The sequence below is a fragment of the Phalacrocorax carbo genome, chromosome 1 (genome assembly GCF_963921805.1).
Source record: "Phalacrocorax carbo chromosome 1, bPhaCar2.1, whole genome shotgun sequence".
NCBI classification, from domain to species: Eukaryota; Metazoa; Chordata; class Aves; order Suliformes; family Phalacrocoracidae; genus Phalacrocorax; species Phalacrocorax carbo.
Genome location: NC_087513.1, coordinates 44,888,462 through 44,905,357, shown reverse-complemented (window position 1 = coordinate 44,905,357; position 16,896 = coordinate 44,888,462). Strand labels below are relative to the sequence as shown.

The 16,896-nt window shown below is 38.5% G+C and overlaps 1 protein-coding gene across 1 annotated transcript in view; it reads right to left on the bottom strand.

Moving 5' to 3' along the window:
• The window catches only part of ACSS3 (acyl-CoA synthetase short chain family member 3), an 89,243-nt gene that overhangs the window by 59,756 nt on the left and 12,591 nt on the right, over positions 1-16,896 (bottom strand). The window contains exons 3-7 of the mRNA XM_064450263.1: positions 12,456-12,644; positions 6,598-6,732; positions 6,186-6,326; positions 3,763-3,843; positions 3,582-3,677 (exon numbers count right to left, since the gene is read on the bottom strand). Coding sequence (XP_064306333.1) covers positions 3,582-3,677; positions 3,763-3,843; positions 6,186-6,326; positions 6,598-6,732; positions 12,456-12,644 — 642 coding nt within the window. The remainder of the gene's footprint in view (positions 1-3,581; positions 3,678-3,762; positions 3,844-6,185; positions 6,327-6,597; positions 6,733-12,455; positions 12,645-16,896) is intronic.

The window sequence follows — 16,896 nt, the reverse complement described above, 5'->3', positions numbered from 1 at the left end:
TTTCAAAGAAACAGAATCATCCTGAATGGTATTTGTTGTACAAGCAGCTGATTGCATGGTAGGGACAGGATCTGACAGGTGGCCAGAAGTACCAGCACCACTACCACCACAAGGTGGGTCCTTTATGCATTGCATCTGAAGAAAGGAAGAGACAGTGCGGCTGGGATTTTGTGCTGAAGCCTAGGAGGGCTGTGTTATCAAGGCATACCATGTCCACAGCTTATGCAGTTGCCAGGACTGTGCCTGGCACACAGGCAGAGCTGGGATGGGGCAGATGGTCTCTGGTGGAGCTTCTTGCTCCGCACAGCTTCCCTGGGGAATCGTCTCTCAAGGCACAGCAGCTCTCACAGTCAATCCAGAGGCTTACTCCGCCTTTCCACGGCTCTGTGACCAGTGTCCTGATTGTACCAGAAACCTCCTAAACACAATCCTGTGCTCAGTAGAGCATGTGTATAGGAAAGGAGTGCACACACTTACTCAGGCAGGCATCTGGAGCACTGGTTTACAGTTCCCGTTGCCTGCCGTTGCAGAGAGTGAGCCAAGGGGATGTTCCTGCGTGTTGTCTTGCAGGGCTCCTCTGTGGGTTGCAGGCATGCAGATGTGTGCAGCAGTGTAGGCATGCTTTTCCCTGGATTTTTCTCCCAGACTGTTGGTCCTGGGACCAAGGCTGTGTGTTGTGGTTTAGCCGGAAACTCAGCTCCACACAGCCACTCGCTCACTCCGCCACTAGCGGGATGGGGGAGAGAATCAGAAGGGTAATGCTCGTGGGTTGAGATAAGAACAGTTTAATAATTAAAATAAAACAATAACAGCAACAATAATGCGACGGAAAGAAAAATAATGAGAGAGGTGCGAAACCCGGGCCGTGGGGAAGGGAGAATGAATAACCAAACCAAACCAAACGTGACACAGCCGCTCACCGCCCGCCAACCCAACACCACCAGTCCCGGAGCTGCAACCACACCCCCACGCACCAACTGCCACATTAATATACTGATCACGGCGTCACATGATATGGCAGAGCGCGGGAAGCTGGAAAGGTCCCAGACTACTACAGGTGCTACAGTGATAAGAATTAACTCAACCACAACCAGCACAGCGTGGAGGTCCTCTCTGGTAGGGGCACACACACTGTGCCACCTCTGATGCATGATTGTCCCATCTCATCTAAGAAGATACTTTTCATCTGCTTGAAATGAATGCAGCACCACTTGTCAGTCCTCTCCCACTTGGCAGCAGGCTTGACATTAGGAACAGGGTGGTGCATAGGCTGGAGAAACTTCTGGGCCTTTCAGAACACATGCCGTCAAGCTCCAGGTTGCCCCTAGCTCAATATTCTGGGAGGCCAAAGCAACAGTTGTCACTATTGCAAAATGTAGCAGTAGGAAAGGAGGAATAATTTTAACCATGTTATAAGATGTTGTTCATAAATTAGGAACAGCAAAAGAAATAGGGCTTGTGAAGAAGACAGAAGCCAAAGCATGGAAGAAATAAAGGAGCAGCTGAAAGTCAGAACAAGCAGACATCTGGCAGGCATTAGGAAATATGAAGTCACACATAGCATTTGGCCCTTCTGCATAGCATGAGAAATACTTCAGAATAGAGTGGGAGCTCTTGACAGTTTTAAAGCTCTCTGTTGGCACATGTACTTTTCATTTGCTCTAGAGAACTTCACAGCAGTGCAGTCCCACTCTTTGGATCCTACCCTTTCATCCCAAGCAGCAAAGCTTCTGTCTTAGTTTTCTCTGTAAAGATGTCACTCATATGTCTAAAACCACTCTGTGAACGAAATCAATAAGCAAGGACAATCAGAGGACTTATTTCAGAATTGCACTACTGATGTGATTTGAAACATCATGTAGATGTACTCCTAATGACCATTGCTTTTCTGAGGATTCTTGACCTGCTTCAAGAGGCATCTTCGGCTTGTAAGAATCTCACTTGTAAGTTTACAGAGTGGACTTGAGCAGTTAAGTATACTTCTAACTTCCAAAACAGAATGCATGAAGCACTAGTCAGTTCTGTGGTGTTTGATGCAGCAGCATCCAAACAATTTTGGAGGCAGCCTCACCTTAGAGAACTGTTCATGCTTCTTCAGTATCCCCAGGATTCAGAAACATATTTACTCAAAATTCAGGCACAATCCCAGTACCCACTACACACCAACAGCTCTGTGTAAGTCCATAACAGCGAAACACATCTCAGCCAGTAACAACTTGTGCAAGCACCAAAGGATTGTTCTGATAATGCTTGCTCCTGAAAACAGTAACTATCCATTTCTCTCTAGTATGGTCACCTTCACTTGGATGATGTATTAGCAGGAAGATGGAGAAAGTTTAACCATAATACACATTTCCTTATGCAGAACTTCTGCACTTATGATGGTCTGCAAACCACTATGTTTCCACCATGTCATGCTGACTCTCCTGCTCCACAAATACTGGGAACAGATGCTCTAACAACTGCTATATTCACAATGTCATCAAAGCTTGTTTCATATGCTTTTTCAGGCCCTCAGTATCAGTACATTCACTATACTTCTGCAGTTCTTGTATGCTCTGCCATAAGTTACCAGTAGATTGCCTTTAATGTTTCACAGATGACTGATTACCACTATAAATCAACAGAGGTGATCAGTATGCCACAATGGCAGAGCTAATACAACTTCTGCCTCTAGGACCATTGAAAAAGACAGAACAATTACTAGGTGGGCTTCACGCTGCAGTGTGCTGTAGAGGCTGGGATATATCCAGAATTCCTAATGTCAAGTGAACGCAGGCAGCAAAGTCTCAGCGTGCTTAAGAGCTAACAACGATGGTGCTTTTACATAAAAGGTCTCTCACTACCAGTGCTGGATATGGTATTCACTCACTGAAGAATAAAGATGATGGTTCAAGCAACGCTGTATCTTCTTGCCTGGCAATTAGAGAATCAACAACTTCCAAAAAAATAACAAGCAAGGCAGCATGATTGTTTTTTTTGAGCACCAAAGTTAGGATGCAGCAGGCCACTTTAATTGGACCTGTCTCCTCTCTACCCCACTGAGTTTCATCCGCCAGGGAGAAGGACCAAGACCTGAATGTTATCTGAGTCTTGGCTTCAGGTGCCTTGAGTGGTAGGGGGAGGAAAGAAGAGACTAGTCTGCTTAAGAGCTCTGGCTCCAGCCACAGAGCTCCCAATTGCCTCCAACTCAGATCCAGTAATAATTTCTCGTCTCCAGACATGCAAAACACAACATCTTCTCCTAGTTCCATAATAAAGCTACTGTAATGGCCTGTGGCTGAAGCCTCAGCAACACAGGTACAGTCCACCATCTGACATTTCTAGGTCTATTGTTTTGGAATTTCTTGCCCCACTGACATTCACCAGTCACACAGATGAAGTAGGCAAGACTAAAGGACAGTGAAGTAAGTTTTCCTTACAAATTACTGTAATAGACGAAGAGTATAAATACTGAAGATTTATACAAAATTTAATTATATATGGCATGAGGAATGGACAGGCATAAAAAGGATCATCAGGATCATCAACAGGAGGAGATGCTGCCTTTTCAGAAGCTGGCTTTCTAGAATGGATCATACCTCATACAAAACTGTAGTATTCCCATGAAGGAGAGGTCCATAGCAAATATAGGAATGACCAACAACCCAACCTAAATCAGAAGCTGCCCACCACACCTAAAATGAAATAAAAACAGAAATATAGTTGGGAGTTTTAAAGAGGACTTAAAAAAAATTTTACATGACACTTAAACAGAATTACCTCACCAGGTCTGAGTCCATATATAGCTGACATTGTCCAGTTCAGCATAACTGCATAGCCACCTGTTGGTCTGACAACACCCTAAATGAGAAAATGTTAATATTTAAGATCATTTGAAGGATGCAGTGACACTCCTGCCTTCAGTGAAATTTTGGGTGCTTTAGGAGTAATAGACTTAAAGTTGTTTCATTCCAATAAGAAAAGAATCCGTTCTGACAAATACAAGCTTGTGCTACCATTCCCACTGAAGAAGTAATTTTGGAAAATAAACAAACAAACATACAATAAAACAAACAAAAAACCCCAACCCAAGCCCTAGATGACAGTAGTTTTCAGAAGATAACTAACAAAGACTAGAATCCTCTCATTAAAATAGGATATACAAATATTTACTCAACATATGCTGACAAAAAAATGAGAGATTGAGCGTTTACCTCACTTAAACTGTGGCCATCTAAATACTAAGCATGTTTCAAACTCATTGTCTAGTCTATCATCACTGGAAAAGAGAAGGACCTGTGGAGTAGCCCATACCTAAAATAACTGCAGTGAATCGCTCCCTGAAACGTACCCTTCTTTCTGCCCTGGCTCTTTTTAAAGATGTCAGAAGATTGGCTTAAACCAGATGTCTATTTTTGACAGGTGTAACATCTAGCCTGAAGTATACATAGGAATGCAAAATTAAGACCATTCCAGCCTTACTTTAAAAAGAGGGATTCAAAAATTAGAATGAGAGAGTATCAATAGCATCGTGTACCTTGGTAAGACAAAAACCAGCTCTGGAACACCATTAGTAGGAAAAGTTTTGAAATATTTTGTAATATTTGTATGTTTAATATACATATCATAATCTTCTAGTACACTGTTTGTAGAAGAAAGAATTAAGTAAACTGTGTCCTGATGTCTTGAACTAAAATTCAGGTGAGATTCATCTGACCAAACAAATTTCTACAGTGCAGACAGTACAATGCAGCTGTCTGTGCTAGGCACAGTACATTCTCTTTATGTAGTTAATAGAATGCAATAGGCACTTTCAGACCTCATCCAAGAAAGCAGGGACTGTAGAGACATATTAACTCATTAAAATGGAGATTGCCACAGGAGAGAATGGTTAACTAACACGTCACGAATTTCAGAAAACAGACTGGCTTTGTTAATCTCAGCTTCTTAGTCCTTGCTCTGCGATTAACAAAGGTTTTGTTATGAAGGTCATAACTGAATAATTTTACATGCATGGCCATTTAAAAGCAAGTTCCTTAAATGAATAAGACGTTGTTTTATTCATTAAGTTACTCATTGTAGCTTAGTGCTAGTTGACACTATCCCTTTTATAAGGGTGATTCATTCAAGGTGTCTATACCTTCCTCTGGAGAGCCAACACAGTGAAGTAAACTACTGAGAACTTTTACCTCTCAGGTACTGTATTTTGAAACTAACAGTCAAGGAAAATACCCATTGTAACACAGGATCTTATCTAGGACCTTGTGACATATAATTAAGTTATTCAAGACACACATGTTGCTTTAAAGTGCCTAGAATCAAGGCAAAAGCAGAAGAAATTTTTCTCAGCAAAATTGTTGTTTGTTTTCCTTACCTCTCCATAGATTCTGAACTTTATAGGCCGCATCATTAAATAATTTTCTAGTAGTCACCTAAGCACTGCCACATCCAGGGATGTGTGATACTGTCTCTGAATTTGTGGCGGTAAGACGACCACCAGAATATTATTCTCAGCTTGTCTTCTACTCTTTAAAAGAGAATTTTAAGTACCAAGCAAACGCTCAAGAGTTTGCTTTTAAAATAAGATCTTTTAAAAATAGATCACTAAGACTAACTCACATTTGAAAGCAAACATTTTCAAAGAATGCCCTACGACAATTTTCACTTACTCAAACTAAACTTTCATCTTCAAGGGAATTATTTCCTCAGAACTGTTCAGTAATGCAAACCTTCAGAACACGCTTAATTCCATTTAATCTGTAATGTCATTCTTTACATCCTATCTATGGGAAGATTAGCTAATGTGCAAATAATTAATAAGCAAAGACTATTCAGCAATAAATGCTATCACATAAGTGATATATTAACTGATCTATACTATGGTTATCTCAAACAGTAAAACAACAGAAGATATTAATGGATAAAAGACATTCTGCTTTCCTCAAACGTTTATACTGTACAAACACTTTGAAGTGAATGCAGTTTATCATTACATTACTACTATTTAAATAAACAAATGTGATTTATTCTTAGACACTGACTTTACAGCAGTGAAATGTGAATGAATGAGATTAAACCAGCAATGCTTACCATTTACAGCACTAAGCACAAGCAAACATTTTCAACCTTTTTAATACAATACTTTCTCAAGTGGAACTGCAAATAGGTTGGTCACAGACACTTAGACTACAGACAGTCTTTACCTTAGGCAAGCCTGTTGTTCCAGATGTATACAGAATATAAAGTGGATGGTCTGAGGGAACAGAGACACATTTATAGCGCTGTGCTTTTGCAATCTCTTCTTCCCAGTCAAGATCGCGACCTGGGACAAGAGGAACATGGCCCTGCCCATTGAAAAATAGAAAAGTGTCAAAAGAAAAACAGATTGAATAAATGGGTCAACAAAAAAAAAACACTATTCAATTTTCTGTACAGTAATCTCTGCTGCATGAGTTCTATTTACTATTTAAATCTTATGAATATCAAGTTCCCCCATAAAACTCAAAACAAACTACAGACAGATACACCAAAAATTTTACTCGTAAAAGAGAAAAAGCACATGCATTACATACGCATCTGAAAGTTAACATAAAAGCAAAACAACTGTCCACCCACCAATTTAGGTCGCTTGTAAATAAGAACTTTATCAGGTTTGCTCTGTACCCTTGCAAGTGCTCCTTCTAGGAGGGATATGTATTCCACTTTCCTTTTTGGTTCTACTCCAAAACTTGCTGTTACAATAAGTTTGGGCTAAAATAAAGAAGTCAGATTGTTAATACATATGTTAATATATTTTATATCTGTAACCTAATAAATTGTTTTCCATGAAATTCTTTGATCAGTGACACTCAATGTATAACATCTATCTTCACATAATTAGAAACAGGTTTAGAACAGTTTTCTAAGGAAATCAAGCCTGTGTGATCTTGCTGTCCATGCATCTGTTTTTTGTTCAGGAGCACACTAACAACTTCTGACACTCTTCACCATTTTCAACCAGATTTGAGTATGAAATCACAGTATTAAGTTCTTGTAAGTTGCACAAGAATTAATGAACAGAGAGAAAAACCCATCTCTGCCTTAGCCCCTCCATTAAGGAAAAGTGGTACAGTGATGTCAACAATTACCTGTCCTGTTTAGTCTGCTCTCTCATTATGTGCCTGCACACAATGGCATATTTGAAAACTAGCTATAGCACTTTGCTGGCTTTTTTCCAGCCTGCAACTAAATAGCATGGGAGTGAAAATGGGGGAATGAGGAAAAAGAAGGCAAACAAGAGATGACAGGAAACTAGAAATACAGGAAAAGAACAAGCTAAAGTCATAAGGCACATGAGGGAAGTAAAGCTAGAGTCCTTCAAGTGATGGTTGCAGGATTCAGGATGCAAACCCACTAAAAATCAGATTTCAGTAGTTCTGGGTTTTGTAAGAGTAATTTCTATATCTAAATGTGGATTTATCATCTTTGTCATTAAATTAACCTCAGACTTAACCTAAGATTTCCTAAGTCAAGAAATCTGCATACAAACTATTCTGACTTAGGTCCCAGGATCAGTATTTTATTTCATATATTTCAGGAAATAAAAGGTAGCACCACAGAAGCTATGTATTAGAACAAATTTTAACTGGAGAAGAATGAGTCTTCAATCTCCTTGCTTTTGGAGTTTTAGAAGTATATTTACCTTATGCCTCTCACTTTGATCAAACTAGTTTACTAATTGTATGCATTAGCAGAAATCTCATTAAGTAGGCACAAACCATAATGCCACAGTTAAGGCTGCATTAAACTCAGCACAGAAAGCACAGATTAAATTGCTTTCTTGTGCAATAATAAAATGTTTCCTGTCCAAATCTGCCATTCAGGGAAGTTTGCTAATTAGTTTGTATTCAAAATAGAGTTCAGATGAGCTTTAAAATTTCAGCATTTGTCATCTTTCTCTTTTGGGATGCACTGATTTTAATAAAAGATGACACAATATAATGCAATTAAACTGAAAATTCATCTGGAGGCTACCCTGAAATTAGACTGTAATTAATGTAAGATATTAACACACTTCTATTCAATTGTTACGATGAAAGACTGTTGTCAATGCCAGGTTTACAGTCATTTGTAAATAGTGCCGCCTCTACTCATCCTCTACTTTGTATGCAGTAAGGAGGACTAAAAATAACCAATATTAAATTGGCTAAGGTGATATATTTCCCAAGTGAGGGTTACTACTTGGAAGGATCATGGATCACTCTGTGCAAATCAAAGCTCCATTACTGGCTTTAACTGCTGTTCTCTAGTGTTTTACCTCTCTGCCTACTTATATTACTTTCCCCACATCTCTGCTTCCATATTGCTTTTATACACCCATTTCCCACCTCTTCTGTGGCTCCATGTAGTCCTGCACAATAAGATTAGATATAGCTAATAAGCAATAAGATTAACTAGCTTGAAGGAAAACCAGAAAAGTTCAAAGGTTTGCTGGCGAAGGAATACCAGCTATAGTGAGCTGCAGAAAAAAGGAAAAAAAACCAATATGAAGAAGTGGAAATGAGATAAAGCAAGGCCCAATGGTACTAGACCAATAACTTTTTGTTGTAAAGACACCTCCTATTAATTCATCTATCATCTCTAACAGCATGCAACTCAAAGTTTAGAAAAAGCAATAAGTACATTTTATTGGATAAAGCTGCAAAAAGCCCAAACTGAAAACTGACTAACTTTGGGGCAGAAAATGTTAGGAGTGTCATGAAGAGGTTTACAGACAGATCCAGCACTCAGGCCCTCGCTGTCAAACGCACAAAGCTCTTTTTCCTTTGTGCCGCAGCCACACATCTGATCACAAGCCTCTGCTCAAACTTACTGCACTTTTGTTGTGTCTCCCTCCTCCCTTTTTTGTGAATCAAAAAAAGTGACATGCATTTTAAAGAAATCCAGTGCTTATGCAGTCATCATATAGTTCTGCTGCACCTGCTGGTACTGCTCTGGCTTTGTGGTTAGATGATCCACATCAGATTGCCAAGCACATTTAGTTCTGCCAGATATTACAGAGTGCTCTGAAGAAAGAGACCTGAATCTTGCCATACATGTAGTTAAAAATAAAAAGCAAGCTACTGCCTTCTACTCCACAATACTGTCATGGTTTTGGCTGGGATAGAGTTAATTTTCTTTATAGTAGCTAGCAGGGGCTATGTTTTGGATTTGTGCTAAAAACAGTGTTGGTAAAGTGGAGATGTTTTAGTTGTTGCTAAGTAGCATTTATACTAGTCAAGGACTTTTCAGCTTTCCATGCTCTGCCAGGTGCACAAGAAACTGGGTGGGGAGGGGGCACAGCCAGGACAGCTGACCCAAACTGGCCAAAAAAATATTCCATACCATATAATATCATGCTCACTATATTAACTGGGGGGATTTGGCCAGGAGAAGCAGTGATCGTGGCTCAGGGACTGGCAGCGTCGGTTGGAGGGTGTAAGCGGTTGCATCGCTTGTTTTTTTTTCCCCTGGGTTTCACCTCTCTCTCTCTCTCTCTCTCGTTATTTTCCTTTTCATTATATTATTATTATTACTACTATTATTATTACTACTACTACTATTTTATTTTTATTATTAAACTGTTCTTATCTCAACCCATGAGTTTTTCTTACTTTTGCTCTTCTGACTCTTTCCCCCATCCCACTGGAGTGGGGGGGGTAAGCAAGTGGCTGTGTGGTGCTTAGTTGCTGACTGGGGCTAAACCACAACAAATACTTATTCCAAAAATAAACAGTGCTTCAAGAGAAGACAAGATAGGACTGCAACTATTATAAGGCAATTGTGCATCTTAAGTATCAGCAGCTAAGCTTCCTGCTTAATCACTCAAAAGGTTGGATCATCTTATGATGAGAAGCAGGGGTAACCATTCATAGCCATACCTGCACACAGGAACTATGTCTTATTCAGAGCAAACTATTACAAAACATGAGCTCATTTTTTCCAGGAAACCTTATTAAAATCTCCAGATTTGTCAGCTGTAATTAAGTGTGGAATACAGTATTTCTGGAATGGGAGACAGTAACAGATAGTTTTGAATAACTTGGGCATCTCAGACATTTTGTATTTCAAAGAATTCAAAGAAAAGTCATAATACTGCTTTAGTGAACCATTTTCAATAATCATGTCTGAAAAACTCTATTACTTGCATTTTATTTTGCAGGGTTTGGACGTAGTCCAAAAAGCCCTCTGGAATTGCTATATAATTATTGTGATTCAAAAAACATGAGAAAATTTGGTTGTTGACAGCATAGCAACTACACCAGCAAACAGGCATATAAGCATTTCATTCTTAAGTATCCTTCTCAGTTTCCTAGCTTACTAAGATAAAGTGTTTATAAAGACTTCATGTTAATTTCTCAAAATGTAGTTAATGTCCTTCAAAAATATCTATTGTTTTGATATTGCAAACTATATATTCCCAGATTCAGGTGAAAAGAAAGATGGCAAGAAATGCCTGTTCTCACACTCGGTATCACTTCATCACAATTCACTGCAGAACGTCTGTAACTGCCAGTACTGGACAAGAGTAAAAATTATCAGCTGCAGGACTTTGCAGCATTCCCAGACCTATTCAAAATTTAAGACAAATTAATGTAAGCTGGTAAAGTATATGTACCTTTTCATAGTCACTAGAATGTTCTTGTTATTTCTTTCACTCAGATCTTCCAATAAAATGTGAAGTTTGACCGTTCTTCCACAAAAGCATCTCACAGCCAGCTTTCCATTCCACATCTTTAACTCTTTCTAATTAATCTTACCAACATTAGATCCTGTACTGCAGCATCTAAACCAACTCACATAAGAGCCTAATAGAAAGGTTAGGGGTTTTTGAGACTGGTTCAATTAACTTCTGAGTTCACCAGAATACCATCTATCACAGCTACTTATATACATATCTTAAAAGATAATCTCAGTAGTATGCAATTCACTTATCAAGAAAGCTTTACTGTATTGAAATCTGGGGCATGTTTTGAAATATAGATTGAGGATGTGCCCCTCCTCTTTACTTACACTTTCATTACACATTAGATGGACCAAAAATCATCCAAAATATTTAGATGTGCCTTTTAAAGGAAAAAAGAAAAAGGCAATGTAAATGAGAATTTAATCCATGGCCTGCAACTAGTAATTCTATAGCCAACCCTGCAAAACGCTTGCTGTGTGACCTTGGATAAGTCACTTAAACTTTCTCTGTTATCTTTTCAATGCATGAAGGAAGCATTATGGTTACTGTGCTGTCTCCTTTTATTCCTCAGAGAAAGTTCATTGGGATTAATTAGTTAAGATTTGCAAAATACTCTAAAAGTAAACATGCCAGATGATTCATATTGTAGCAACTTCATTTTAAAAGAAGTCCATCGTTTTTTATTCTACATTATTATTCTCTAATCAAAAACTTCTACAAATTAAAATTAATTCTTACAGCTTGTTGAAATAGTGAGGAAGCGGGAAGAAAGACAGAGAAAACTATGGAGCTGTTGTTAGTCTTCCCTCAGCTATTTTTCACAATTCCAACAAACCATTTCAGCTGTTTCATTAACTTTCGCTTTGTTAAAACATCAAGAGGGAGGAGGGGGAATGCATTCAACTTTCCATTTAAAAATATTCATAAAATTCAAGCCTTGAGGATCTGAAAAGCACTTCTGTACACAGAAAACTAAGTGAAAGTTCCAGAAATGCTGTGGACTTTACCCTGCATGTTTGGACTTATACGCCTAACCAGCATGCTTCAGTGGTAGAAAACAAGAGCAGAAACTTCCAGCACAAACATTGTTAGCTGCTTTGAAACTAATGCATACACAGCTACTAATATGCATATATAAGCTACTAAGTAGGTTGTTAAAGTACTATTTGCATTTTCATTTACAAAGACTTACATAATGCATCATAAACAAGTTCAACTTGTGCCCAACGGGGAAGTCTTTAAAGCATTCACCTCTACCAATTATGTTCTCTGCAGTCACTTACTTAAGACAACTGGTTCCCTAGCTGCCTCGATTCATGTACAAATTAGATGAAGTAGCTTTATAGCTGAAAAATGTACTACCTAGGATGTATAAATATCAAGTAAACCAATGAAGTCATTTAGGGGTGACAGCATTTTCCTCATACACTTGAGGAAACTGTTGGGTGAAAAGCCAAATTTAAGGTGATGCTTTGCAGACAAAGATTGACAAACGGGAGAAGAAAGTATGCTGTAAACGGACAGCAGTGTGTTAAACTTATGCTTTTTTAAAAGAGGTCAAAATTCGTATCTCAACGTCTACTATAGAAGTCTTACCCTTAGCACAGGCGTAGTACTTTGTTCACATTTCAATGTTAGGTATTATAAACAAATTGAGATTGCATGCCACACAAAGAGAAATGCTATCCTCTCTGGGAAAAGGGGGTTTTGGCATCTAATTATATGAATAACTAATGCAATGGTGTTTGTTGTTCCACATACGTATTACCTTTGCATGATCAATGCGAACAGAAAGCTCTTTAGATGCAAATCCACCAAAAATCAGGCTATGAATGGCTCCTATTCTTGCACAAGCCAGCATAGAGTACACTGTCTGTGGAATCATGGGCATGTAGATGACCACACGATCTCCTTTCTTCACACCATGTCTGACCATGACATCAGCTAACTTGGAGACCTGTACTGACAAAACATTCACAACATAATAAAATTTTTCCAGATATGCTGTTGCCCCATAAAAAACAACTTTCACACAATCAACAGACATAGCACATTAAAGAGACAAGCCAGTATGATACAGAAAACAGATGAACAATGCAATCCATCTCTTTTTTTCTTTTTTTTGTTTTTGTAAAATGATAATGGACTGAAGCTAATTATTTTACACATTAGAGAAAAAAACCAATAGCAATGCTTTGCAAAACTTTAAATGACACTCTAACCATTGTTTCTTTTATGCAGATACTGCTTATAGTTCTCAATTTCAGCTTTTAAGAACGGATGTAAACAGGGTGTTTTGTAATGCAAATTCTGCCCTAACTAGCTAAGTTTGAAACACAAATCAATACGTAGTAATGTTTTCTCTACTGCAGTGTTGTAAACTTCTCAGGATCTGAGACAAGAAATCTTATCCCCTGAACCAAATGTAAAGACAAATTCAGAGAAATACATTTAGACTTAAGAAAAAATTTTTCCCCTCACTTTCAGATTTTCATTTTTGGTATGCAGAAGCCTGAAGACAGACTGTGCATGGCAGCAAAGGACTGGAACTCAAGAAATGTGATCAGCAGCGATGTCAGCCATCTGTATCACCATGAGAAAATATTTATTACTTCAACAGCGTATAGTATTCTGTCAGAAAACTAGTATTGAATATTTCATTACAACACCAGGACAGACAATTTACCACATAGAAAGTTCTCTTAGAGTGAGCACAGGAGCCTGTGACAAGCACTGCACACTTGTCCCGATGAGCTTGTTGTGGCAAGGAAACGTGACATTTTCTGAAGGAAAAGCAAATCAATAATTCCCCAAAAGCAATCGAATGCTATACAAAAAGGATGTGGACAGGCTGGAAGGGGTGAGAGAAGGGCCACCAAGATGATCAAAGGACTGGGAAGCCTGCCGTACAAGGATAGGCTGGGAGAACTGGGTTTGTTCAGCCTTGAGAAAAGGAGGCTCAGAGGGGATCTCATCACCATGTACCAGTACTTAAGGGGTAGCTACAAAGAAGATGGAGACTCCCTTTTTACAAGGAGTCACAAGGAGAGGACAAGGGGGAATGGACACAAGTTGCTCTTGGGGAGATTCCAGTTGGACACATGAGGAAAATTTTTCACACTGAGGACAGTCAACCATTGGAATAATCTTCCCAGGGAAGTGGCTGACTCGGCCACGTTGGACACCTTCAAGAGTTGTCTGGACAGGGTGCTGGGCCATCTTGTCTAGCCTGTGCTCTTCCTAGAAAGGTTGGACTAGATGATCCCTGAGGTCCCTTCCAACCTGTGATTCTGTGATTGTCTGATTGAATGAAGTCAGCTGTCAGAGGTTTCTCAAATTCCAGAGGCTGATGGCTGTGTAACACTCACAACCTAAACCTGCTCACTGCCCTTAAATTTTTCAGTTAGACATCAGTGTGTAGAGGTGTATAAGTAATAGAGGTAAAACTGCATGTAACTGTGCACAAAGCATGGGCTAATAGGTTAACAGGAAAAACTGTAAACTAAGAAGAAACGAAGTAGACTAATAAGCTAATAGGAAACAGGATGGAAGCAGAACCATCCCAGGAAGTTGTAAACTGGAATACTCCGTAAGCACGGTTACACACCATACAGTCAGATATAACAAGAACAGTTTTGCTTGCAATAGTTTTGCATTAGTGATAAGACTAAAAAGTTAAATTCTCTAGGAAGTTCTTGGGATATCTGAAGACACAAATCTCAGTTCAGAACAAAGGAGTTGCTCTGTCTTACAGGGTAACTCTTCTTGTCTACAGTAGTAAAACTCTTCTTTAAGAAGTTGCCATTCACTAGAAAATACCACAATAAACATAAGAAGTTTAAACATGTTAATTTCTTTCACTATCAGTGTAACATGAATCTACTCATATGAATTTGTCACATCTTACCTGTACTGCATTATTCCTTATCTATTCACTATATCACATAGATAAGGTTTCAAGTAAAATTTAGGCTTGTGAAAGACTCTCTTCTTCAGGTACTATCAGTCTGTAGAGAAAGGAAAGGGGAGACAAACTCCTGAGGGCAGCAGGGGGAAGTTGCCTGTAGAATAGAAAATACCCAAGCTTCTGAAGCAGTAAGAGGGGTTATCAGGGACCCAGTAAATAATGCAAGCAATGGGAGCAGCCCAGACCAATAATACACACTACAAGCAGGACAGGAGGGAAGGACCCTCTTTTTCAAGGATGAGCTACTCAGGAGGGTAGATTTTCTTTGAAATGTTTTACCTTCATTTGCATTATTCATCCAATTTGAGTTTTCTCTATTTAAAGAGTTACTTTATTCCAGTTTACTATTTCAAATTCTAGTAGCACTGTTGGTTTCTGAGATTTATAGGCATTAGGCTCTTCCTTTTATGATCATATTCAAGACAACTCGGGGCAATTATATCCAATTCTAGAAGTCTGTCTGATACATGTACTGAAGAGGATAATACAGAATTACTCACTGCTTCTCTCTGAACATGTGGGAACACATGTTCAGACTTTCAGCAACCTGGAACATTAACCTTCAGAAGCTCCAAATGCATCTGACCTGTATTTGCATTAAATACACAGCTCATCCACAATCAAACTATGCATATTTCTACCCTTCTGCCTGAGGATTTAAGAAAATAGAAACAGAGAAGCCCCAAGCATGCATGCTTGCATCAGAAGATAACAGCATAGCTTCCATTTTTATAAACATTGCATAAATCCCTGCTGTTACTTTCAGCTGCAAGAGAGAATATATTTATAAGGCAAAATCATCACTATAGCAAGCTGAAAACTCACACAAACTAAGGCATGTATATGATTTATTTGTAACAGACCTGTTATATTAAGTGTGACTGGTTATCAAAAGAAAATATCTTTAACTCTAGATCTATTAATACCTGTCAATACTCTATGAAATTGTCATATGCTATCAAAACCCAACAAAAATCAACAAGGCCTGGACATGTACACAACTAGAATTTATTGCCATTCCACCAGCATTTACAGTCATTTCTAGATAGGATTGGTGAAAGTAATTATAAGTAAGGATAATAACTCTACTTCCAAAGGTTAATTCCTTTTCTATACTTCCTACTGTGAAAATATTAAAATCTGCAAACTCATCATAACACAGAGCTCATATCACCTTATCTCAAAGAATTGAGAAAACTAATCCTTATCTTTGCTGACTTTGAGACTCTCAAGCAGAGTGTGGACAAAAGGCCAGAGGCAAAGAAAACAATATTTAGTGAGTAATTTTATATTCAGTGTAAATGTGGACGATAGGCAATAAGCAGTTAAACAAAATGGACAAGTATTATTATTCACTATTATTATAATTATTAATGATGATGAAAAATGCAATGTTCGCCTGCTAAATGAAAAGGGCATTATTTAAACATCATAATTAGTAATTTCATAATAAAAGACTCCTATATAACTTTGGTACCTGGCTGTAGGAGGGAGACAGTGAAGGTATCTGCATGTACTTAAGTAATTTTTATTGAAATCTGTCATGGGTAAATTGTACTTAAAGCAAAATATATGTAGCATGCTGCAGACAGGAACCACATGTCTTCCATGCAAACCCAGTAATTACTTGCCTGCACTTAACCTCCCCACCCTAGAGAGCTTAATGTCACTGAAGACAATAACCTAATACAATATATGGGTATCTATGATCTTCCTTGTGCCCTTTCACTCATCCTTCTGACAGCCAGAGAGCATTTGGACTACATGATATATAAAAAACACTGACTCTATCTGCATGTATTTGGAAGACCAGGAAACATCATAAAGCAGGTTTATATTACCCTCAAGATTGATGTGGAAACCCTGAAACATCCTAGCAATCACTCTTTTTAGAAGGGGAGGGGGGAAGAGTGAGTAGTGACATTTCATTAAACTGTTAAAAGCCATGAAACCTTCCACTTTGTTACAGTGTGTTGTCATTTATGGTTTACATTAAGATAGCGTACTTTATCACTCAAGATTTTACAGTTGCTATTTTCCTACCAGCATGCTATTTCTCCGCTTTTCTTCAAGTTTAAGATTGCTCTATCACTTTAATATATTTGACACTTCAGTAATAAAATCACTTGAGACCAAGTGATATAATAAGAAACTCAAGTAGGCTTTCAGCTTTGAAGATCTGGGCTTAAATTACACTTCTATGAAATGCAAGCCCCCAGAGAGCTTGCCCTTATTTCTACCC